The sequence below is a fragment of the Hyaena hyaena genome, unplaced genomic scaffold, assembly GCF_003009895.1.
Source record: "Hyaena hyaena isolate Hyena2069 unplaced genomic scaffold, ASM300989v1 scaffold_1038, whole genome shotgun sequence".
Taxonomy (NCBI): Eukaryota; Metazoa; Chordata; class Mammalia; order Carnivora; family Hyaenidae; genus Hyaena; species Hyaena hyaena.
The window spans coordinates 90,461-116,404 of NW_024081672.1; the positions used below are offsets into that span (position 1 = coordinate 90,461).

The window sequence follows — 25,944 nt, forward strand, 5'->3', positions numbered from 1 at the left end:
CTTTTTGAAGTTTACTGTGCTTCCTGTATGTATACATTAATGTCTACCATCAAAAGTGTGAAGTTTTTGGCCATTATTTCTTCACATATTATGTCTCTTCCTGCCACTTCTCTGGGACCCCCAATTTGCTTCTGGTGGTATGATTAATGGTGCCCTCATAGGTCCTGTTAGGCTCTGTTCATCCTTCATTCTTTATTTCCTTCTGCTCCTCACACTGTTTCATTTCAATTGTCTTCAATTTTACAGATTTTTCTGCCTGCTCAAATCTGTTTTGATGTGTTATAGTGAATTTTATATTCCAGTTACTGTATCTTTAAGCTTTATAACTTTTTTGGTTTCTTTTTCTAACTTCTGTCTCTTTTTTTAAATTATTTGTTCATACATTGTTCTCCTAGTTTCTTTCAGTTCTCTGTCGATGGTTTCCTTTAGCCTTTTCCTTTAGCCCTTTGAGCACGCGTAAGAGAGTTGACTTAAATTGTCTAGTAAATCCAGTATTTGCATTAGCTCAGGGATGGTTCCTGTCAGTTTCTTTTTGTTCCCCCTGTGAATGGGCCTACTTATTTATGCCTTTAACTTTTTGTTAGAAGTATTGTAATATTAATATTTAAACATTATAACATGGTGACTCTGGAAATCAAATTGCCCACCTCCCCATGGTTTGCTTTTGCTGCTTACCGAAGACTGTAGTTGTTAACTTGTTTACTTTCCAGTTTTTCAAAGGCTATATTCCATGTCATGTGTGGTCATCGCCATTTCTGTTCCATTAGCTCAGTGGTCAGCTAGTGATGTGACAGAGATTTCCTTAACTTCTGGATCCAAAAAGAAAAATCAGTTACTCACTTGATATTTCTATATTGGCTCTAAACTGGGGGCACTCCTTCTACAGTTAACCAGGTTGCCTACCCTTCTGCCTTACCCTTCACCTCTTTTGAAGAGCCCTAAAATTAACCAGAGATGAATGTAAGCCTAGTGTCCTCACAAGTGTTTTCTGAGCCTGTGTCCAGCCCTGGGCATGTACATCACTCTCTGGATTCCCTGGTTTATGCGCTGCAGTCCATCAAGGCCTTTTTTCTCCCTGTTATCTTCCTCCTCAGCTTCCACCTTCCCGGGCATCCGGAGTTGTCTGTGCTTGCCCCACCACCATCCCTCACCCCCGTGGCCACAGACCATTATTACATAGGTTTCAGTGAGTCTGGCCCAGGATGCCATTCCAGACCTGGAAGGGCACAAGAAAGGGAAGCCTCTGCACTCATCCATCAGGAAACCACTAGACAGATCAATACACTTAGCAGCTTTTGAACACAAAATCTGTGTTGTCTTGCCCTGTCAAGCTGCACCAGGAACACAGGCCCCGTCCCTACTGCCCTTGCTAAACTGGAGAGGGGGTTGGTAGGTGGGCAAGCAGAAATACCACAATGCTTTCTTCAAGGTTAGCATCATCTTTCTTAAGTACCTCACTGGTTGCTCTAAGTTTTTCATTAGCTCTTAAAATTAGATTCTAGAGTTCTGAAAAAGTTGATTTTGTCTGTTTTTGCCAGCTTAATGGTTGCGTCAGTTGGAGGGAACAATTTTTGAATCTCTCCACTTCACTATATCTGAAGACATCGCTTATGTTGAAAGGTTTTTTTTACCTATAAAAGCAATTTACTGAATAGATATATAGGACTGTTCAGCTTTAGGTATTTCTTTCCAAGTGAGATTTGGTACTTTCTTCCCAGGAATTGGTCCATTCCATCTAGTTGTCAAATTTATAAACCTAGAACCCTAATTTCACAGTATTCCTTATTATTCTTTTAACATTTGCGAGGCCTATAGGAATTATCACCGTTTTCATTTCTGATATTAACTTGTTTTGTTTTCTTGACCATTCTGGATATAATTTTGCCAATCTTTATCTTTCAGAGAACTGTTTGGTTTTCCAATAACACTAAACGAAAAGTGATCAAATATTATTTCCAAATATTTGGCACTTTTCCACATAATTTTGTTATTGATTTCTAAGTTTGAATCAGCTGTGGTTGGTCAGAGAATGCATTTTATATGATTTCAGTTATTTTCAGATTTGTCTTCAGGCCAGAAAATGATCTTGTCAGTATTCCATGAAAAGCTGTGAGCACTTTGTTAACATATTTATCAGTATCTAGAAAGGACAGCATGATTGTTTAGTATGCAAAATAGTCCATTCCTTTTCAGTCTCTGAATGCAATCCATTGTAACTCCCACAGCTTCCTATTATGACTATACCAGAAATAAGTTCTTAGTGATCTTGTATCTGTTAGCTGTTATTTCTGGCTTGCCTTGTGCTTTTCCTTCTTGTTTGCTTTTCGGTCTATTCAAGTGTTTTCGAGAATAGTTGCATAGTTTTATATGCTTTAAGTGCCCTTATTTTTATAAAAACATCTTTTTTTAAAAAAATTTATTTTGAGACTATGAGCGCAGAGTGGGGGAAGGGCAAAGAGAGAGAGGGAGAGTAAATCCCAAGCAGGTTCCACACAAAGATACGTGCAGAGATATGTATGAGGACCTAGGGCAAAATTAACAGTCGGGCACTCAACCGACCTAGCCACCAGGTGCCCAAGAAAACAGCTTTTTGTAAATTTATCCTTGAATGAAAATTTGGCAGGGCATGGGATTTTAGATTCAAAATTATCTCTGTGGGTATTCCTTCTTTGTCTTTCATCATTTCTTTCTGCATATGAAAAGTCACATGTCCATTTTATTATTATCTTAGGTATTCTCTTAATTGCTGAAGTGATATTGCTATGCTATAAGAAAACAGTACTTGTAAGTATTTCATCACAAGCGTTGCCTTGTTAAAAAAAAAAAAAAGCATTATAAAATAATGTGTATAACACAGTTTTGTGTTTCTCTTTCTAACTGCTTTGTTCCCACACTTTAGAGCCGGTGTCTTCCTCTGCTTTATGTGGTCAGTTCATTTCACCAGCTCTTGCTTCAACTGAATGCTCTTCAAAAAGGGGATGGGGGTTAGTAATCTCATCAGTATGACTGATCCATTTCCCTGCCAAATCAGTCACTCTGCTGTCCTTATCAAACTCCAGACCTTCATTTTCCTGAGCTGTTAGGATGTGCGTCCAAAAGCTGGTTTCTCTGATCTGAAGAATTTTAAATCTTCCAAAAATGTCTCAAATTGTTGTGCTTAATGATTATAGCTTTCACTCACTTACTGTGCTCTTACCAAATTACTCTACCTTGGACGTTTACATTTAAAGTAGAGATGCACATTCGTTGTGAATCTCTCCATCTTTGACTTCCTGAGCACTCTCCTCCTGGCCTGCCCTTATGTTTAGAGAAGTTCTGTCAGGCTTCGGTCTTGGCCTAATTTCTTCTACCATCATCTTGAAAGTTCCTGTTTCCACAGATTCTTCTTTCTTTCTTCTTTTTTTTTTTTTTTTTTTACTCTTGTGGCTGTTTAAAATATATATGACAATATTATTTGTGGAAAGTCACTCCAGCCAAAACGGACAGTTCCAGCTGTATGTTCAACAGTCACTTCACAGTGTGCACAAAATTTAACTCATTGCCTCTTTCTGCCCAACTGATTCTTTTTTTTGGTTTTCCCAATTTCTTTTATAGAATAGTGTTAGTTGGCAAAATACAAACGTTTCCACACACCACAAACGGATCCTACTGTATAGCTAGGAGATAGGAAGCTTCAGTTCATGTTTGAGTTGGGAGATCATGGTCAAAGGCAGAAGCAGCTGGGAGCGCATCCCAGAGCTGGAAGTCAGGAGGGAGTTGATGGAAGAGAAAAGATGGCGCGGTCATAGTGCAAAGGAACGGAAGGTCAGGTGGGCTCTGCCACAAGCACAGGTGCTCACACTGATTGGGGAGAGATGGGGGAGAGGTCTGGAATCATGGGGTCCAAGTACTGGCACTGGGAGTAAAAAAGAAGGGACTTGGAATGTGTGCAGGAATATCAGCAACTCAGAGGAAAAGAAAAGAATCCCTTGTGTGCTTGTGCTGAAAGCACATGAGAAAACAAGCAGCTGAAATCAGGTGTTCTAAAAAAGAAGGAAAGGGAAAGGAGAAAGAAAGAGAAAGAGAGAGAGAGAGAGGGAGAGAGAGAGAGAGAGAGAGAAAAAGAAAGAAAGAAAGAAAGAAAGAAAGAGAGAAAGAGAGAAAGAGAGAAAGAGAGAAAGAAAGAGAAAAGAGTGAGAAAGAGAGAGAGGAAGGAAGGAAGGAAGGAAAGAAAGAATACAGTATCACAGAATCTAAAGATACCTCTCCCAGTAGTGCTTTCTTCAAGAATGTGAACATACAGGGCACCTGGGTGCCTCAGCTGGTTAAGCGTTCAGGTCACGATCTCGCGGTTTGTGGGTCTGAGCCCCACACTGGACTCTTGGCTGACAGCTCAGAGCCTGGATCCTGCTTCAGATTCTGTGTCTCCCCCTTCCTCTGCCCCTCCCCAGCTTGTGCTCTGTCTATGTCTCTCTTTCTCAAAAATAAACAAACCTTAAAAAAATTTTTTTAAATATGAACATACCAAGCCAGTAGAGACTTTTGAACTAAGCACGAGTAACACTTTCACTGCTCCTCAGCATAAAATAAGCTTTTATCTTCATTTGATAACAAAAAGATGTTATTCAAGATGCATACAATGCTAACACAAGAAAAAATAGAATGTGTAAATTGACACTTTTTCAGCTAATGTCACTACTCCTCCCCCAAACACAAAGTAGAGAGTACAGCTTTCCAGTATTATATGTTTCAGATAGGAAAGACCCTTAAACCCCAGAGACGCAGAATAGAAATGGAAAAATAAGTAGATATAAAATACAAGCAAGTTAACTCAGGAAAGAAATGATGAACAGCAAATCACCTCAGAATAGATTAGATTACAGTGTGCCTCGGGGAGAAGATGAATGAACGCATGATCAATGATACACAAGAGGAATGGGAAAGAGACCCCAGGGAGTGCGAGGGGAATAGAAATAGAAGATAACATAGGACCCATCAATAACGAAACCTAAAACTAATATTTAATCTGATGAAACTTTCCATAAAGAAAAGGAAAACTGAATTACATATTGAAAAGACTCTCTGTGTGCAAGAGAGAACTGACCCAGAATGGTAAGCACCAAGAGAGATTCTAGTAAAACTATTCGACTTAAAAGTAGAGGGGGAAAAAAAGAGTCCTCTAGGCCACAAGGAACAAAGTCTATACCACTTGGCAAGGAAAGAAAATAAAATTGACGAAACTCTTTCCTTTTTAAATTGGCATAATTCTTATTAGCAACATATATATAAAAGAATAGCAGAACGGTGTTTTTAAGAAAGATATGTGAAGTTTTCTTTCCTCAAGTTTTCACATTTCAGATTCTATGAAATATAAGCAATGACTAGAGGAAATTTCATAGCCTTACAGAGTCCTATCAATAAAAATGAGAGAATAAAAATAATTAGCATTATAGTTCTAGCCATTACCAAACTATGTAGGTACTATGGGAGTTAATCTCCCCCGTCTCTCAATAATTATTAATTTCCAATTATTTTTTGCCCCCACTGCTGTTAATTTTTTTTTAATGTTTATTTTTGAGAGAGAAAGTGTGAGTGGGGAATGGGCAGAGAGAGAGGGAGACACAGAATCTGAAACAGGCTCCAGGCTTTGAGCTGTCAGCAGAGTGTGACACAGGGCTCGAAATCACGAACTGTGAGATCATGACCTGAGCTGAACTCAGATGCTTAACCTACTGAGCTGCCCAGGCGCCCCCACTGCTGCTACTTTACATGTTTATTGCTTATATATGCCTCTTAATTTTCTAACACTCCATATTTCTGATGTGCATTTGCCTCCTCTTTAGTGGTTTTGTTTTGTTTTGTTTTTTAAACTTTGAGAAAGTGCGAGCTGGGGAGGAGCAGAGGGGGAGAGAGAGAATCCCAAGTGGGTTCTGCACTGAATCCTATGCGGGGACTCAATCTCATGAACCAGGGGATCATGACCTGAGCTGAAATCTAGAGTTGGACACTTAACCAGCTGAGCCACACAGGCACCCCTTTAGTGTTTTCTAAGCTACCAGGCTACTCCTATAGCTCTAGTACCTGCATGGATCACTTTAGTAGCTCTGTTATCTGTTTCCATCTACAAAGCGAAGGGTTGAACATCCCAAAGATGTGCAAGACAGTCCACATTGTGTAAACTAGCAGACTATTGTTAGTTTTCTTTCTTAGACATAGAAGTAAAACTTGGCAATTTTTAATAAACAGGTTATACATATGTATATTAATAACCATGTACCAGTGCAGTGGGTATGCAAAATTCATGTTAATGGTCCAGAGACACATTCAAAATATTCCATATTCTGTCACCTTCTAACTAATCTTTGTCCAACACCCTATTTTTTTTTTTTTTTTTACAAATAGTTTATTGTCAAATTAGTTTCTACATAACACTCAGTGCTCATCCCCAAAGTGCCCTCCTCCATGCCCATCCCCCCCTCCCCCCCACATCCATCAGTCCTCAGTTTTTGTCAGCATTCAAGAGTCTCTCATGGTTTGCCTCTCTCCCTTTCCCCCACCATTTCCGCCCTTCTTCTCCCCCTTGTTCCTCCGTCAAGTTCCTCCTAATCCTCCTAGACGTGCAAACATATGATATTTGTCCTTCTCTGCCTGACTTATTTCGCTCAGCATAACACCCTCAAGGTCCATCCATGTTGCTACACATGGCCAGATTTCATTGTTTCTCATTGCCATGTAGTATTCCATGGTATAGATAAACCACATCTTCTTGATCCATTCATCTGTTGATGGACACTTAGTCTCTTTCCATGTTTTAGCTATTGTGGAGAGTGCTGCTATGAACATTGGGGTACATGTGCTCCTATGCCTCAGCATTTCTGTATCCCTTGGGTAAATTCCTAGCAGTGCTATTGCTGGGTCATAAGGGAGTTCTATTGTTAGTTTCCTGAGGAACCTCCACACTGTTTTCCAGAGGGGCTGTACCAGTTTACATTATTCTTATATCAGACTGTCTTTGTAATTTTCCTAAACTTGCCATTTTTCATGCATCCATCCATGCCTTTGTCAATTCTGTCTTCTTTGTTCCCAACATTTCCATTGGTCAGCTTAACCTAGTAAAATCTAACTTGATAATACAAAATGCAAGTAACCACCCCCTTTTGTGACCATCTTCTGTCTTGTACATGTTTTGGAGAGAGCACCTGCTACGCATATTGCATTTAAGTATTTACATCTCTGTCCTTGTCAGAATGTGTTTTCCTTGACAGTGGGGAATAGTTGCTTTCATTCATCTGTGTATCTCCCGGCAGGATTCCAGGCATGGAGCGGTAGCTCAGCAAATACATAGTGAGCAAGTATTTTATTTATGTGCAGAGTACTAATCTTAACTTTCTAGAGTAAACTTGATAGCACATTAAGAGCCAGTTCACAGGTGTCTTTTCATGGTACTCCACTCTGAATACTTCAGTTTGAACTGAAATATGCTGTTACAGGGACCAGTAACGTTCAAGGATGTTACTGTGGAGTTCACCCAGGAGGAGTGGCAGTTACTGAACGCTGCTCAGAGGACCCTGTACAAGGAAGTGATGCGGGAGAACTACAGTCATCTAGTCTCAGTGGGTGAGAAAAACTTTCCCATATGTAACTGCCAGGAGTTTGCATTTCTTTCCCAGTTGGCGCAACATGTAAGGTCCCTGTAGAGCTGCATAATGTTAGCTTTGTTTCAGGGGTCAAACGTGATGAGGCCCTTTTGGGCACCAGAAAAAAAAAAATGTGTCCCCACGCTCACTAGTGAAAGAATCTGAATTTGCTAAGCCAAAGTAGGACCTTCAGTGTTCTAAAACTGTACTTCCTTATCCTTCACAGGCCCTAAATCCCAAGTAAACCGTATTATTTTCTTTTCTTTAGGTTACCGTGTGAATAAGCCGAATGCAGTCTTCAAGTTGAAGCAAGGAAAAGAACCATGGATACTGGAGGTGGAATTTCCAGGTCGGAACTACCCAGGTGAGTGAGAACATAGTCCTTGTTACTAGTGAGGTGGTTGGTGCCTTTTGCCTTCTGAAATATTTTTCAGGACTTTCTTAAATGCCCCTATACATCTGGAAATAACAGACAACACTTGATCTGCATATGCAAGCAACATAAATCACATCTTCAGTTTTCATTCTTTTCACATAAATTCCTCCTTTGACAGACTTTATAAAATATGCAAAATCTAATTCCGGCCTAACCTTGTCTTAGATTTTTGTCTTTTTTCTGGAATTCCCAATTATTCCAGTACCTGGGAATTAACTGGGAATTCTAGAACACCATAATCTTAAAGTATTAAATGTTAACAATTCTTTTTTTGTTTTTAGTTTATTATTTGAGAGAGTGCGTATGCGCACATGAGCAAGAGAGGAGGAGAGAGAATTCTAAGCTGGCCCCATGCCGTGAGCACAGAGCCCAATGTGGGGCTTGATGTCACGAACTGTGAGATCATGACCTGAGCCAAAATCAAGAGTCAGATGCTTAACCAACTGAACCACCCAGTCGCCCCTCAAGTGTTAAATCTTAAATCTGACCATAATTTTTATTCGAATGCCATTTCCCTCCTTTGATTAACAATAAATATGCCTCAGTTATTTTCAGCACAAGTTTTATTAACTTCCTATTCTCTCTTTAAACTTTGAAGTTAGATTACAAATCATTATGCCTTTCATCAGTTATATTATTTCAGAGTTGATACTTCCTTTTAGATGGTGCTTGTCTTTCACACAAGTACTGATTATCCCTCCTAAAATCTGTATCTTTTTTGGAGTATTGTAACACTAAGATAAAAAAAAGCAAAACAAAACAAAAACTAACAGAAAAACACTAAGATGATCTCACTCTGTTACTTAAATGCTTTTCCTGTACTTGTGACCTTGCGTATTGCCAGGACTGGAAACAATGCGTGGTATTTATTAGTTGTTTACTAGATATTTGTTGAACTACTCAATTTGAACTAACAAGAGACAGACCCTTTCTTCTCCTCTGTGCCCTTCACAGTAACTCCTGCAAGGGCTCATCCTTTCTTAAGACCAGAGACACATAGGCTCTTGTTTCCTGCGCATCTCACTTAGCCTTGCACGTGTCCCCATCAAGTAACTTTGGAGGTCTTCCCCACAAAGGCCATGAAATCCCTACCCCAAGCCTCTGCTCTTTATCTTTCACCTCCCTTCAGGCATATAAAGGGGAGTAAATGGGGCACCTGGGTGGCTTAGTCGGTTAAGCGTCCGACTTTCGCTTAGGTCATGATCTCGCGGTTCGTGGGTTTGAGCCCCGCATCGGGCTCTGTGCTGACTGCCAGCTCAGAGCCTGGAGCCTGTTTCAGAGTGTGACTCCCTCTCTCTCTGACCCTCCCCTGCTCATGCTGTCTCTCTCTCTCCTAGAAATAAATAAAACATTTAAAATAAATAAATAAATAAAGGGGAGTAAATACGAAGGTCAGTAAAGATGCCAGGATGACGTTGAATAATTAATCTTTAAAGATCATGTAGTAAATTGAAGCAGAAATGTCAAAACTAAGATAGGAAAGCAGTAGAAGACTGGCATTGGGTTGTGGTAACACTGCTTTGGAGATGCAGTATATTTTGGTGGTCAGGCCTGAAAATCTCTGTGCTACAAATGCAAATTCATCCTGTTGTAGGATGGCTTGCACACTGCTCTTTAATTATCTTTTCTTTGGGATGTATGTGTTCCTGGATCTTCCATCCCAGTGAAATTATGCCAGTGAGATGGAGAGAGCCTGGGGTGTGGAACTGTCCTCCACACCTGAGGAAACATGTTGTGATGTAGTCACTTTAGGGACTAGACTAGGCATCCAGACTAGATGCCTCTGTTGGTACTGAGGAAATAAAGTTCAAGTTTATAGTCACTAATGAAAAGTAAATTAAATTAAATTCCATCTGACAGAGACTTAGCTTTTCATCCAGTTTCATCTTTCCCTGATATTTCCAGTGAACACAGTTGTCTACTAATTTTTCTTGTCACCCTACTTACTGTTCATTGTCTGGAATAGGCTTACAGCATTCTGAGTCCCAGATTGTCCCAGATTCTTATTCAGCACTCTGAATGACATTTGTTCTCTGCTCCCATTTTTTTCTTTTTTCTCCAGGCTCTTAAATTATCTTTAAGTGTCAGAGTATTTGGGGTTAAAATGACATTTCTTTCCTGTCTGCTACAATAGCTTTTAGTGTTTATATTTTTTCTAAACCAATGGCATAGAAGAAATTTGCATTTAAGAATTCCTTTATTGGGAGAGATTGGCCTGAAGTCCAAGAATGAGCCCTACAACCTTAACTTAATATGTTAAGATTTAAATGGTATTAAATTTTGGATTCCTTTGTAGAAGACCTGTGGAAGATTCATGACTTAGGAACAAGATCCCAGGAAAGCCAAGCTGAAAATTCAAGGCAAGTCCAAGATTTCGATTTTAAGATTAGAAGCCTTGTAAAAACAGTGTTGATGGGAGTACTAGAAGTGGGAAAGCACTAGTTCATACTAAATGTGAGGAAACTAACACTGGAGTGAATTCCAAAGAATTCAATCCAAATGGGACAGCCCTTTTCCCCAGTGGAGGTCTTCTGTAGGACCAGGAGATTCAAACTTTGAAGCAGTTTTTCAGTTCTTCAGTTGCACAGTAAGGGAGCCTTTGTTACCCAAACAGATCTCAGGCAATTAAGAGACTCTGCATACAATGCAAAGGAAGGTTCCTTCTACTTGGTGTTAAACCACAGTGTGTGTCAGAACATTCACAGTAGACAGACTATGAATCTAACCAGTATGGGAACATCTCTAGAAACAAGTTCTCAGCTAGAGTGCCTTATGTATCACTGACTTTGGAAATTTCTCTCTAGGAATGGAGAACTCACAAAACCCCAGCAAACTCCTGCCAGAGAGAAAATCTATAAATGCAGTGAATGTGGAAAGTCCTTCTGCCAGAAGTCTATCCTCCTAATACATCAGCATACTCACTCAAAGGACAAACCCAGGGAAGGTGAGACATCGGTCCCTAGAAATGGAGACCTCACAAGACAACAGAAAGCCCAAACCAGAGAGAAAACCTATGAATGTAAAGAATGTACGAAAACCTTCTACCACCTGTCCTCTCTTAGTAGACACTTGAGAACTCATGCAGGAGAGAAACCCTACGAATGCAATCAGTGTGAGAAATCCTTCTACCAGAAGCCACACCTTGTAGAACATCAGAAAACACACACAGGAGAGAAACCCTTTGAGTGTAACGAGTGTGGGAAGTTCTTCTATGTTAAGGCATACCTCATGGTACATCAGAAAACACACACAGGGGAGAAGCCGTATGAATGCAAGGAATGTAAGAAATTCTTTTCCCAGAAATCACACCTCACGGTACATCAGAGAACACACACGGGGGAGAAACCCTATAAATGTAAGGAATGTGGGAAATTCTTTTCTAGAAATTCCCACCTCAAAACTCATCAGAGAACTCACACAGGAGAGAAACCCTATGAATGTAAGGAATGTGGAAAGTGCTTCTACCAGAAGTCAGCCCTCACAGTGCACCAGCGAACTCACACAGGGGAGAAGCCCTTTGAATGTAATAAATGTGGAAAAAACTTTTACTATAAATCAGACCTCACTAAACACCAGAGAAAACACACAGGGGAGAAGCCCTATGAATGTCAAGAATGTGGTAAATCTTTCTCTGTGAATTCAGTCCTTAGATTACATCAAAGGACTCACACAGGAGAGAAACCCTATGAATGTAAGGAGTGTGGGAAATCCTTCTCTCAGAAGTCCCATTTTATTATACATCAGAGAAAACACACAGGGGAGAAACCCTACGAATGTCAGGAGTGTAAGAAAACTTTTATCCAGAAATCAAAACTCACTGCCCATCAGAAGACACACACGGAGGAAAAAAGCTTATAAACAGTATGAATTGGGAACTTCTTTCTGAATCATCCTTTCGAATAATCAGATGATTCACACAAGACCAAAAAAAGTAGGAATATCATCTAAATGGTAAAGTTTTGGTCAAAATTTTTGGCAGAAAGGAAATAACACAGAAATTCTTTGAATCTAGAAGGAAGAAATTTTTATCACATGTCAGACTTTAGTATCAGACACCCTACAAATTGTAAAGCATGAGAGAGACCTCTCTTATAGAAGTCACAATAATACTGTACAACATGGAAATCACACAAGAGAAGAACTATTAAAAAAAGAAATGAAGATTGGGAGCTTTTCATCAGGGCAGCCATCACTAGACCACCTGAAGCTCATATGAATGAGAAGCTCCTGACCGTGTAGTTCCTGAGCAGGTAGCCTCCGAACACTCGGAGGGGTAACTAGAGATTGACACAGATCCAGGAGCCCTTTTTGAGAAGTGGTGTCTCTGTGACCTTCAGATGAACGACGCCAGGATAGAACCTTGGCAGACGTCTCAAGTATTGTCAGGGTTTCCTGACAAGAACTCAGAGAATCTGTACTGGGTGAGAGTCAGTTACACCGGAAGTCACGTTGCGGCGACTGGATTCTGAGGGTGGGGTTCTTTTTTTCTTTGAAGAAACCTGCAAATGTCTACATAGATAGATGAAGCTTTTTCAAAAGCACAAACACACTAAAAAGTCAGGTGACATCCTTAAACCCACGTGAAAAGCTTTTTAGTAAGTAGAGCTGACGTGTGTCCGCGAGCTACTGCGCAGGGCACGGATGTCTGTGAGTACACGCATCCCATCTGGAACTGTACACGGAAGTGCGTAACTGCGGCGCCGTGGCTGGCACATACGTGAGCTGACCTTACATCGCCTCACAGCATTGACTCCTATTGTTCTAGTGTGTATTTTAAGTGTAATGTTCTTTTAAAATTTTAGGCATCTTTTTCTATTTCCTGGCATTTTTAAGTGAATACGGATGTTGTTACTGAGCTAATTCTTCAGAAAGGAGCTAAAAGTCTTTTTTGTAAAATTCTCCAATTGTCTTATGGTCAGCCAAATTTTACATTAGGAACACGTTTACTCATAAGAAAAGACTGAGTTTATTTTTAAAACCAGCTAATGACAACAGTATGATAAAAACGAATAATGCTGTGTAAAGAAGTCGTGTCTGTCGTACTGTGGATGTCTTAGCAGGGTGCAGAGCTATCTGCATGGAAATTTTGTGTGAGGAAGAATGTTCTTCACTACCTTTTTCCTCATAGTGGAAGCAACATGGTAGTCATTAAGAGTGTGGACTCTGGACTCCTACTGCCAAGGCTCAAATTCACTGGGGCGTGCCACTTAACCTCCCTGTGCCTCGGTTTCCTTTTCTATAAGAGAAGTGAGAATGTTAGAATTGCTTTGAGGTATGAATTAATATTTTTAAAGCACTTAGAATAGTATCTGAGACACAAGAAAAGCATATATTCGATATGACTATCATAATTTCTATTTCTTGAACTATGCTGGGAAAAAAAACATGGTTGGCTACCAACAGTCACCACTCATGCTATCGCTGTAGTGCCTTGGTTTGGCTTGGTTGTGCATTTTCCTACAAATGACTCACATACTCAGATGTGACCCACTGCCTGTTTTTGTAGCCTTACAAGCCAAGAATGGTTTTACATTTCTAAATGGTTGGAAAAAAAAGAATATTTTGTGACATGTGCCAATTATATTCAGATTTCAGTGTTCATAAATAAAGTTTTATTAGAACACTAATAAACTAATAAAACAGAGACCGCTGTCTCGGTCTTGCCGGAGGCTGCCTTCAGCACTTCAAGAAGAGAACTGAATAGTTCCGACGGAGACCATATGGCTCACAGAGCCTAAGGTAGTTACCGTCTGGCACTTTACAGAGTTAAGTTTTTCTGTTACTTAGGACTGAAAACATAATCAATGTATACAGTGTGCTTTTATATATGCTACATACTTCAGAAGTGATGCACACAGCATTTTGTGGGTGGGTACAGTGTATTTATTTTGTATGTTGTATTTATATGTTAAAAGCCTAAGCATTAGAAATTTTTTCAAAGAAATGGCTTTTATTTGTTGAACTGTCATAAAATCCAAACATTTTATGATGGAATGTAGCAGTACATGTATGAAATAAACACTAAGTTAAATAGAATTGTTAATTTGTGCCTACTTAAAATATTCCTTTATTTTATTATAAGTCTATGGCCAGATTTCCCTGTATGATTTTATAATTTTCTCACACTCCCATGATATAATACCTTCTTTATGTCATACTTAATATAATTTAAAAACAACAAAACCCTCACAATACCCAACCCAATTCCACCAGGTACATTACGAATAATCTGCATTACTAGTAAAATTATTTTAATTGCCTGAACTTCATTCAATTGTCAAATGCTGCTCCAATCCAAATCCTGCCCTTACCTCCCTTTCCTAACAATGACTTTAATGATGATCAACTTCTTACGCATGCCTCATTCTCCTTTGTCTGATGTTTACCACTAATGAACACCTACTATATTTAGTGATTGCTTCATTATTTACATAACTTCCAAATATTCAAATACAAGATAGTTACCAAAATTCTACCCAACACTAACATGAGTATATCATCTTGATTATAGCCATCTTTAGAATAGTTCTTTATTTCAACCTGCTATGAAAAGCATGTATCTGGGGCGCCTGGGTGGCTTAGTCGGTTAAGCGTCCGACTTTCGCTTAGGTCATGATCTCGCGGTTCGTGGGTTCGAGCCCCGCGTCAGGCTCTGTGCTGACTGCCAGCTCAGAGCCTGGAGCCTGTTTCAGTCTGTGACTCCCTCTCTCTCTGACCCTCCCCTGCTCACGCTGTCTCTCTCTGTCTCCTAGAAATAAATAAAACATTAAAAAAATTTAAAAAAAAAAAAAAAGAAAAGCATGTATCTTTCTTAATTTCCCCTGGCTTTGCAATCAAAAATTAAATAAAAATTAGTCTTTTGTGGGGAAAGTCCAGTAACTCTGCCAACCCTGTCATTAAGAATAAAGTCTGTACTGGGGCACCTGGGTGGCTCAGTTGGTTAAGCATCCAACTTTGGCTCAGGTAATGACCTTGTGATTTGTAGGTTTGAGCCCCACGTTGGGCTCTGTGCTGACAGCTCAGAGTCTAGAGCTTACATTGGATTCTCCCTTTTTCTTTGCTCCTCCCCTGCTTGTACTGTCTCTTTCTCAAAATAAACATATATAAAAACAATTTTTTTAAGGATAGAGTCTGTACTAATGAAAATCCTCCTAAAATACTCTTGATAAGAATAAAATATTCCTGGTCTTCAAATTCAAGACATCAGAGACTGAACTGCTGCTTAGCCAGAGCCTCAAGCTATGAATTAGTAATCATAACAATTGATGGATCAGAGACCAGGGATCGGTGTGTTGTCAGCACACATGCTTATGAAGAAGACCAGCCAACCTGTCAGTTCCACATTTCTGAAAACCATTCAGCAATAGCATTCATTATGACCATCCTCTGGAAAGTCAGTCAGCTACAGCCTCACTCCAATGACCAAACTTTTACAAAGGAAAGCCAGTCAGTCACTCCCCCAACACTTCTGCTTTTAAAAGCCCACCAATGCCTGAATCCATTTCCCAAACCCTGAATCACTTCTTACTTTCCTGGACTGACTTATGACTATAGGCTTTCTCTGGTTAGTATGATGGTCCAAAGTGGACAATATCAATCCCTTCCATTCTAAAAAGAAGCTCTTTTCTTATCCTCTTCAATCTGGGCTGGCCTGACTTGCTCTGGTGTTAGCACAACATGGCAGGTTCCAGGCCAACCATATAGAAGTGTGGCAGTTTCCTCTTCCCTTCTTGAAGCTAATCCTTGTGCAGAAAGTCCAAGTAGTCTGAAATCACCAAGCTGTGAAGAAGCTCAAGCTACTAGAGGTGAAAGCCCAATATAATACAAGACATGTGAGCACAGTTGCTTTAGACCTTCTGGCCCAGCCAAAGAAGACTTCTACTAATGCCAAGTGCATCAGCCACCTACTCTACTTATAAGAAAAAACCATTGTAAAAGCCATGAAGACTTGGATGTTTTTGTTACATAGTAATAGATGGGTGAAACCGACAGAAGTTTAGAAGCCAGAAGTCAAGCTTGCTTCAGGTATTGGTTAGTCTATTCTTTCATGCAGTACATGCCACCCAACTCTTGCTGCCATGAGGAATACCACAATGACCACCGTTTAATCTGACATCTAACAAGGATTTGCCCACACACCACAATCTGCTGCCATGACAAAAAAAGCAAATCCTAGCTAAACTTCACTCTCATGCTGCTGCCCCAACCACAGCTGTATGCTGAATATTAGAAAGACTAAACCCAAGTGACAGGGGGAAATTGTCCAGACACTGTTGGACAATAAAGATTCTACCTAAGAGAGTTAACAGCTGACCAGATCATGCTTTATCTGTAAAGTTCAGACAGGGACCCTCCCTCTTCAAGCATTATAGCTCTGGACCAAAGGGGTATTTCTAACTGCCTGGCTGATTTAGGGCCAGGGAAGAACTGGGTTCTATGAGAGAGAGTAGGAGGTTGGCACTAGTTGGTACTGCATACACAAGAGGTGTACTAGTTGGTCTGCATACACAAGAGGTGCTCCAGGCCCAGCCCAGTGCTATCTCTAAGGGAGGTAGACTTTCCCTGGCCAGCAAGTTTCTACTGTTTTGAAAGTGTGTTTTTATTTTATTAACATTTATTTATTTTTGAGAGACAGAGTGCAAACAGGGGAGGGTCAGAGAGAGAGGGAGACACAGAATCTGAAGCAGGCTCCAGGCCCTAGCTGTCAGCACAGAGCCTGACACAGGGCTCAAACTCACGAACCGCGAGATCATAACCTGAGCCAGAGTCAGATTCTTTATAGAGGGTTTTAAACATTTTTTAAAAATCTCAGCACACTATAAGAAATAATTTATATTTCATGACCCAGCACACCCACACAAACTTAAATTAATTCATTCACAAAATTCTATTAAGTACCTACCATTCATCAGGAACTATTTTTAGACACTATGGAAATATTAGCAAATAGAAACACCTCTACCTTAATAACGCTTGTATCGCAGTGATGGGCAGTGTGTTAGAGGAGGAACAGAGTTCAGGAAATATAAAAAAGTAAAACATATAATGGACAAGATGGCCAGCATTATTTGAAAAAAGAAAATAGGATAATTAGAGAGAGGGGATTCAATTTTAAAAAGGTCAGGGAAGATCTCACTGAGAAAATGACATTCCAGCAAAGAGCTGAAGACTGAGTAAATGAACTCTGTGGATACATGTGGAAATATGTGATATGTAAATACATGATAAATGCAATATATATAACTATATTGACACACGTATTCATAAATGAATACATGCACTTGAAACACTGTTTCTTGAAACTATCATTTCCACCTACAATGTATTATATGTTTTACAATCAGTTCTATTTTACCATTTTACTTATTAATATGAGCACTTACTGAATCAGATTATGAGAGTTTCTCTAAACAAGTTTTTTTTTTCCCTATTTTTTAACTTCAGTTCCCTCTAAGCAATGTAGTATTCTCCAGTGATAATAAAAACTTAAACGTGGTCACACCCTCAACAACGTTTTAACACTTTCTATGTATGAGGCATTATTCTTGGTATCAGGTTTAGAGCAGTGAGCAAAGGAAAGTTCCAGGTGCTCACCCAGGTTTAATTCTAGGTGGGGAAGACAAGGTAGGGTCAAAATGTAAGAAACTTGTGGCTCACTGCAGGAAGTGCTAGGATGAAAACCTAAGAAAGCTAGGGAACTGATGGGGGCGGGTGTGTTATCAAATAAGTCCTCATTGACATTACACTTGAGGAAACACTGGAAGTATATATGGGGATGAGTCATGTCAAAATCTAGAGTAAAAGCATTAAATACAGAAGAAAAAATATTTCTAGTACATACAAATACAATTAAAGAAATATATATCCTAAAGAATATTTCTGGAAAGGATACCTTCACTACTTACAATGCAGCTTTATATTCGAGTAAGGTTTGCCCAAATCCATGGATGTCATCCTACAATTTTAAACCAAAGCTCCAGGAGTTACAAAGAGGAATGGGATTGCTGGGTCCTCTCAAGATATGGCGCCAATTCTGTTATGACCCAGAGGACAATAAAGTGGTAAGAATGTATCATGAGGGGAGCACGGGTACAATGAGCAAGCTTAGTGGGGACTGTCCTCCATAGGCCAAGACTAATGTTGGGAGATGCTGTTATAGAACTGCTCTCACAAATGCCAAGAGAGATTATGAACTCTGAAATAGAAGCTAGATGGCAAGACTCTCAGTCAAAAGTAGAGGGAGTATGATAACTATAAAGGGCTCAGGACAAAAAGGCAACGAGAAGGCCTCCACTCATAGGGGCTGTGGTGATGGCTTACGGACCACGGTGTTCCTAAGAGCGAGACAGTCACTAGCCAATGACAATAATGCCTGACTTATGTAAGTGAAAAAGACCAACACCTTCCTCACTTAGGGTGGACAACAGTACACATTTGTCGTTTTACCCCATGACAATCTTAACTCTTGTGTTCTTCTCCATCATAATATATTCCTTTTTAAAAAAAATTTTTTTAATGTTTTTATTTATTTCTAGGAGAGAGAGAGAGAGAGAGCGTGAGCAGGGGAGGGTCAGAGAGAGAGGGAATCACATACTCTGAAACAGGCTCCAGGCTCTGAGCTGGCAGTCAGCACAGAGCCCGACGCGGGGCTTGAACCCACGAACGCGAGATCATGACCCAAGAGAAAGTCGGAAGCTTGACCGACTAAGCCACCCAGGCGCCCTGATCATAATATATTCCTAAGAGAGCTTGGCTATCGTGTGATTCTGAATAATGTCTTCATCCGTTCTATGAATAACATTATTAATCTTTCATCTTAGACCCATGTTAGTCATTTCAGGCTGTTACCAAAAAAAAAAAAAAAAACATACAGTGAGTAGTTTATAAATCACAGAAATATTATTTGCACTGTTCTGGAAGCTGGGGAATTCAAGATCGGGAAGCAGCATAATAAAATTCTGGTGAGAACCCTCTTCTGGACTGCAAACCTGACTTCTCCTTGAATCTTCATGTGGAAGCAGAGAAGGGGAACAAAAAGCTTTCTGGGCTTTCTTTCAAGGACACCAAATCCACTTCACAGGGGACTCATAACCAAATCTAACTCTAATTCCCAAAGGTCCTAATTCCTAATGCCATTATGTTGGGAGGCTTGGCTTCAACAAATGAATTCTGAGGGACACAAACATTCAGTCTGTAACAGCTAGAAACCAAATGCACATATGGTTTCTAGGGCTCATAATGCACATATGACAACTATCACAAAAAGAATGGTGCCAGGGAGGAGGTAAATGGACTTTTTTGGTTGCAAGGTTTCTACCTTTTATGTGAAATGGTACATTATTAACTCTAACTAGAACTCTACACTGAAGAAGGAGTTGCTAGAGTAACAACTAACATATAATACAAAGAGATACAGAATGGGGCACCTGGGTGGCACAGTCGGTTGAGCGTCCGACTTCAGCTCAGGTCATGATCTCACGGTTCATGGGTTGGAGCCCCGCGTCAGGTTCTGTGCGGACAGCTGAGAGCCTGGAGCCTGCTTCTGACTGTGTGTCTTACACTCTCTCTGCCCCTCCACTGCTTGTGCTCTGTCTCTCTCAAACATTTATTTTTTTATAAAATTTTTTTTTAATGTTTTATTTATTTCTAGGAGAGAGACAGCGTGAGCAGGGGAGGGTCAGAGAGAAAGGGAGTGACAGACTCTGAAACAGGCTCCAGGCTCTGAGCTGGCAGTCAGCACAGAGCCCGACGCGGGGCTCGACCCACGAACCGCGAGATCATGACCTAAGTGAAAGTCGGACGCTTAACCGACTAAGCCACCCAGGCGCCCCTCTCTCAAACATTTTTTAAAAATATATTTAAAAAATAAATAAAATGAAAAGCCAACAGATCAATTAAAGTGGAATTCTAAAAAATATTCAAATTCAACAGTAAAAGAGACAAGAAATCAGAAGAACAACCAAAGGGACCAATCATAATGAAATTACAGAACTAAATCCATGAATAATTACATTAAATCTTCATGTAAGAAATGAAGAGAGGAAGGCAGATTTTGAAAATGCCAGGTGCCATCTTGAAGGGCATCTGCTCCACACTGGGCAGCCACAGTCTCTAGGAAATGGGAGTGCACTCCTTTCTATTACTGAGAAATACTCTGGCTTCTTCTGCCAGTCTAAAGAATTTAAGAGAACTAGGCTCAATCAAGAGTCTCAGGTGTACGTACAGCTGCAAATTTCCCCATTCGATATCTAAATTTTTCACTCCTCCTTTAGGAGATTCCTCAATTTCGCACAAGAGGTCTGTAACAGTTGCACCATGACAAGCTCCTACCAGCCTGCGGTTAAAGCTTGGGCATGACTTACAGGACATGGCTTTACGCCTCTGGATGTAAGAATCTTCTGAAAGCTTTTATGGCGGTCTCCTGTCCTATACTGTGTGCCCCATGTGGACAGTTAGCTAACTTGAAGCCATCTTCAAGGCTTCGAAGGCAGGAAAGTCAGTAACTCATAAACTTATCACTGCCCCCATTCTGTTCAAGGGCTGCAGCTACTAAGGAAGACCAATCCACCCCCCCTGATCTACCACATTCGAGAATCCTCCAACCACTTACCATCAGCAATGTGGACTTCATTGCCATCTGACTAATAAGTGATCCAGTTTTAGGTTCCAAAACTCAATGTCTCATTTGTAGGCCCACGTGTGGTGCCAACACTATTGCTCTGGGTTGGAACAAAAGCGGAGACAGACAAGGTACTATGCAGAGAGGGTTGATTTTGAAGGTCACCTTGGAAAACCAGACAGGGGATAGAGAGGTCTGGCCAGGAAAGCAGGGAAGCTGAATAAAGTGCCACTGGAGAGAACAGCGTCTAACACCACTGTGGACTCTGAGTAACTGTAACGGATGCACCTTGGAATAGATCATGCTGAGGGACGACCTGGGCAAAATTAACATCCAATAAATTCTTTTTTACCTTTTTCTTACTGATTGCTCATAGTCCACTGGTACTGATGTTTTCAAACTTTGAATGAAGTATGGAAAATTATTACCAATTTCTTTACAGGTCCTATTTTGAAATCTAATTGGCGTTAGTGTTTTCTCTACATATGCTGAATACCACATCAGGTGGTGGTAAATATATTTTTTGTTTAGGATATGAAATAGTTTATAATAAACTTATGACAACAGCCTTATACTTACCACATTTTTACCCATTTTCTTCTTTCTTTTCTGAATTTCTAAGACTCCTTCTGTCATTATTTTCTTGAAGAACTTCCTTTAGCCACTGTCTGTAAGGAGGTCACCATGCAACAAATTCAGTTTTCCTGTATCTGAGAAGAGATTTCCCCTATATTCCCCAAGACTATTTTTCATGTAGAATTCACAGTAGACAATTATTTAATCACTTGCACAATTTTATTCCATATACTTCTAGCCTCCCAATGTTTCAGAGGAGAAATTTCTTGCCATTTGTATCAGTGTTCCCTAAAATTTAATACAGTTTTTTTCTTGAATTTCTTTCAAGACTTTTTCTTCACTATCAGTTTTTAGAAGGTTGATTAAAACGTGTTTGTGCATGGACTTATATTAATTAATCCTTTTGTGTTTTATTTTCCTTCTTCAATCTGTACATTTATGTTTTCAGCCAAACTTAAGAAAATTTCAAATACAGGCATACCTTATTTTACTTTGCTTTACTGCACTTCACAGATATTGCATTTTTTTACGGATTGAAGTTCTGTGGCGATCCTGTATCTGGCTACCCTATCGGCACCTTTTTTCCAAAAGCACTTATTCACTTCGTGTCTCTGTGTCACTTTTTTTTTTTTAATTTTTTTTTAGAATGTTTTATTTATTTCTAGGAGAGAGAGAGACAGCATGAGCAGGGGAGGGTCAGAGAGAGAGGGAGTCACAGACTGAAACAGGCTCCAGGCTCCAAGCTGGCAGTCAGCACAGAGCCCGACGCGGGGCTCGAACCCACAAACCGTGAGATCATGGCCTAAGCGAAAGTCGGACGCTTAACCGTCTAAGCCACCCAGGCGCCCCCTCTGTGTCACCTTAGTAATTCTTACAGTACTTCAAACCTTTTCATTATTATTATTATTGTTACAGAGATGTGATCAGCCATCTTTAATGTCAGTATTATAAGTGAGGGCACCAGAACCATGCCCACACAAGATGACGAACTTAATCATACATTTGTGTTCTGACTGTTTCACCGACCAGCCGTCCCATCTCTCCCCCTCTTCACAAACCTCCTTATTCCTTGAGACACAACAATGTTGAAATTAGGCCAATTATACCCTACAATGGCTTCTAAGTGTTAAGTGAAGAGTCACATGTCTCTTACTTTAAATCAAAAGCTAGAAATGATTCAGCACAGTGAGGAAGGCATGTCAAAAGCCGACAGAAGCTAAAACTAGGCCTCTTGTACCAGTCAGCCATGTTATGAATGCAAAAGAAAAGTTCTGGAAGGAAATGAAAAGTGGTATTCCAGTGAACACACAGATGATAAGAAAGTGAAACAGCCTTATTGCTGATGTGGGGAAAGTCCATGTTGTCTGGATAGAAGGTCAAACCAGCCACAACATTCCCTTAAGCCAAAGACTACTCCAGAAAAGGCCTTAACTCTCTTCGATTCCATGAGGGCTGAGAGAGGTGAGGCAGCTGCAGAGGAAAAGCTGGAAGCTAGCAGAGGCTGGTCCATGAGATTTAAGGGAAGAAGTCATCTCCATGACATCAAAGTGCCAGGAGGAGCAGCACGTATTAGTGTGGAAGCTACAGCAAGTTCTCCAGAAGATCTAGCCAAGAGAATTCAGGAAGGTGCCTACACGAAACAACAGATTTTCAGTGCAGATAAAGGAGTCTTCTATTGAAACAAGACACCATCTAAGACTTTTAGAGCTAGAGAGAAGTCAACACCTGGTCTCAAAGCTTCTAAAGACAGCCTGACTCTAGTTAGAGGCTAATGCAGCTGGTGGCTTTAAATTGAAGCCAATGTTCATTTACCATTCCAAAAAGCTTAGAGTCATTTATAATGATGCTGAATTTACTCAGCCCATGTTCTATAAATGGAACAAAGCCTGAATGACATCACATCTGTTTACAACATATATACTGAATATTTTAAGCCAACTGTTGACATATATCACCCAGATAAAAAAGATTTCTGCTCATGGACGATACACCCAGTCACCCAAGAGCTCTGATGGAAATGGACGAGATTCATGTTGCTTACATGTCTGCTATCGCAACATCCACTCTGCAGCTCGTGCTGCAAGGAATAGTTTTGACTATTTTGATTAAGTCTTACTACTTAGAAATACATTTTAAAAGGCTGTAGCTGCCAGAGACAGTGATTTCTCTGAAAGATCTGGGAAAGTAATTGAAAATCTTCTGGGAAAGATTCCCCATTCTAGATGTCATTAAGAACATCTGTGATTCATGGCAAGAGGCAAACACATCAACATTGACGGGTGTTTGGAAGCAGTTGATTCCAACCCCCACGGATGATGTTGAGGGGCTCAAGGGCTCAGGGGAGGAAGTAACCACAGATGTGGTGGAAAGAGCAAGACAACTGGACTCGGAAGTGGAGCCTGAAGACGGGACTGAATGGCTGCATCTCATGATCAAACAGGAAGAGATGAGGAGATACTTCTTACAGATGAGCAAAGAAGGTGGTTTCCTGAGATGGAATCTACTCCCGGTGGAGAAGCCATTAATACTGTTGAAATGACAACAAAGGATTTGGAATATCTCAAATCTTAGTTGATAAACTAGTGGCAGGGTAGGAGAGGGAACCCTCTCAATTTTGAAAGAAGTTCTACTTGGAGTAAAATGCTAGCAAACAGCAGCACATGCTACAGAGAAACTGCTTAAGGAGGAAAAATCCATTGATGTGGCAAACTTTGCACTCTTGTCTTAGGAACTTGCCACAGTCACCTGACCTTCAACCACCACCACCCTGATCAGTCAGCAGCCATCAACACTCAGACAGGAAGCTTCATCAGCCAAAAGTTACAACTCCCTGAAAGCCCGGATGATGCTTAGCATAATTTAGAAATAAGGTATTTTTTAAAAAAAAAATTTAATGTTTACTTTTGAGAGAGAGAGAGAAAGTGTGCACAAGTTGGGGGCGGGGGCAGACAGAGAGGGAGACACAGAATCTGAAGCAGGCTCCAGGCTCCGAGCTGTCAACACAGAGCCCGACATGGGGCTCAAACTCCTAAACTGCGAGATCACATGACCTGAGCCAAAGCTGGACACTTAGCCGACTGAGCCACCCAGGTGCCCCAGAAATAAATTATTTTTAAATTAAGGTATGTATTAGTTTCTTCTTTAGATATAACACTATTGCATACTTCATAGATTACAGTATAGTGTAAACATAATTTTCATATACCCTGGGAAACCCAAAAATTTAACTCACTTTATGCCAGTATTTGCTTTATTTTTGTGGTCTGGAACCGACCCTGTGATATCTCTGAGGTACGCCTGTATCTGACAAAGGACTACAGTCCAGAATACATAAAGTACTCTCAAAACTCCACAGTAAACCACAACCCAGGTTGAAAATGGGCAAAAGACAGTAAGAACTGTTTCATCACAGACAGCAAATACACTGATGAAAACACATTAAACACCATTAGGGAAACACAGATTAAATAAAATGACAATGAGCTTTCACTACAAACCTATCAGAATTGTTAAAACAAAAAATAGTGCTAACACAAATGACGGTGAGGATGCAGAGAAACTGATCACTTATACATTATTGATGGGAATATAATACAGTACGCTCATAGCAGCTTATTTCTAATACCCAAAAACTACAACAAAACCAGAAATCTATCGATGAATGAATGGTTAAACTGTTATATATATAAAATAAGGAACATTATTCAGCAACAAAAAGGAATGAACCACTGATACACAAAATAACTTGGATGAATGAATATTCACTAGACAGTGAAAAAAGCTGATCCCAAAAGGTTACGTAACATATATATTTATACATAAATACATTTCTGAACTGACCGCAGGGCACGCATAGGAGTAAAGAGGAGGTAGATACAAAAGGACAACACAAAAGGCCCTTGTGATGAGGGAACGATACAGCATTTTGATTAGAATGGCAGATACATACAACCTACACACAAACAAATGAAAAATTTCTGGAGAAACCCATACAGGACCTGAGGATTCTATCAACGTCATTGTCCTGGGTGTGATATTCATCCAATGGTTTTGCAAAATGTTACCATTAGAGAAAACTGGGTGAAGTGTTCATAGGACTTGTATGCATTTTTTCTAAAAACTTCATTGAATCTACAATCATCTCATAAAATTTTCAGTTAAAAAAATAGCAAGATGGTAGATATTCAAATAAAAACTTACTCCAAATAAAAGCACTCAAACACAAGGCAAAGATTATCAGACAGGATAAGGAAGCAAGTGCAAACCCTATTCTATAAAAAAAAGAATTCACTTTAAACATAAGGACAAATACAGATTTTTTTTAAAAGATACCATGCAAACACGAATTATAAAAAGCGTAACTAGTTATGTTATTATAAAAATAACAATTCAGGAAGACGAGTTTTGTGAGGAATAAGTAGAAAAATTTCACAATGAAAAAGAAGACATAACAATCTTAATGTGACCGTACCTTACATTAGAGCTTCAGGTTACATGACAAATGACAGAAAAGAAAAACACAAAGTCACAATCACAGCTGGAAACCTCAACATAGCTTTCTCAAGAATGGTTAAAATAGGTGAAAGGGATATTCAGCACTAATACATATAATTTGCAAAACATTATCAACCAACTTGACCTGACATTTTATTTATTTTTGTTTATTTATTTATTTAGAGAGCAAGAGCTCATAAATG

At 39.8% G+C, this 25,944-nt stretch overlaps 1 protein-coding gene and 1 pseudogene across 1 annotated transcript in view; both read left to right on the forward strand.

Annotated features, from left to right (window-relative positions):
• Positions 1-14,603, forward strand: part of LOC120223787 (zinc finger protein 25-like) — a 29,241-nt gene extending 14,638 nt beyond the window's left edge. Inside the window, 5 exon segments of the mRNA XM_039222019.1 lie at positions 7,470-7,596; positions 7,885-7,980; positions 10,349-10,412; positions 10,857-11,898; positions 11,900-14,603. Of these exon segments, the coding sequence (XP_039077950.1) occupies positions 7,470-7,596; positions 7,885-7,980; positions 10,349-10,412; positions 10,857-11,898; positions 11,900-11,938 (1,368 nt within the window). The 3' untranslated portion in view covers positions 11,939-14,603.
• A 7,756-nt stretch (positions 14,604-22,359) lies between these two features.
• On the forward strand, positions 22,360-24,110 carry LOC120223779 (annotated as a pseudogene).
• The last annotated feature ends 1,834 nt before the right edge of the window (positions 24,111-25,944 follow it).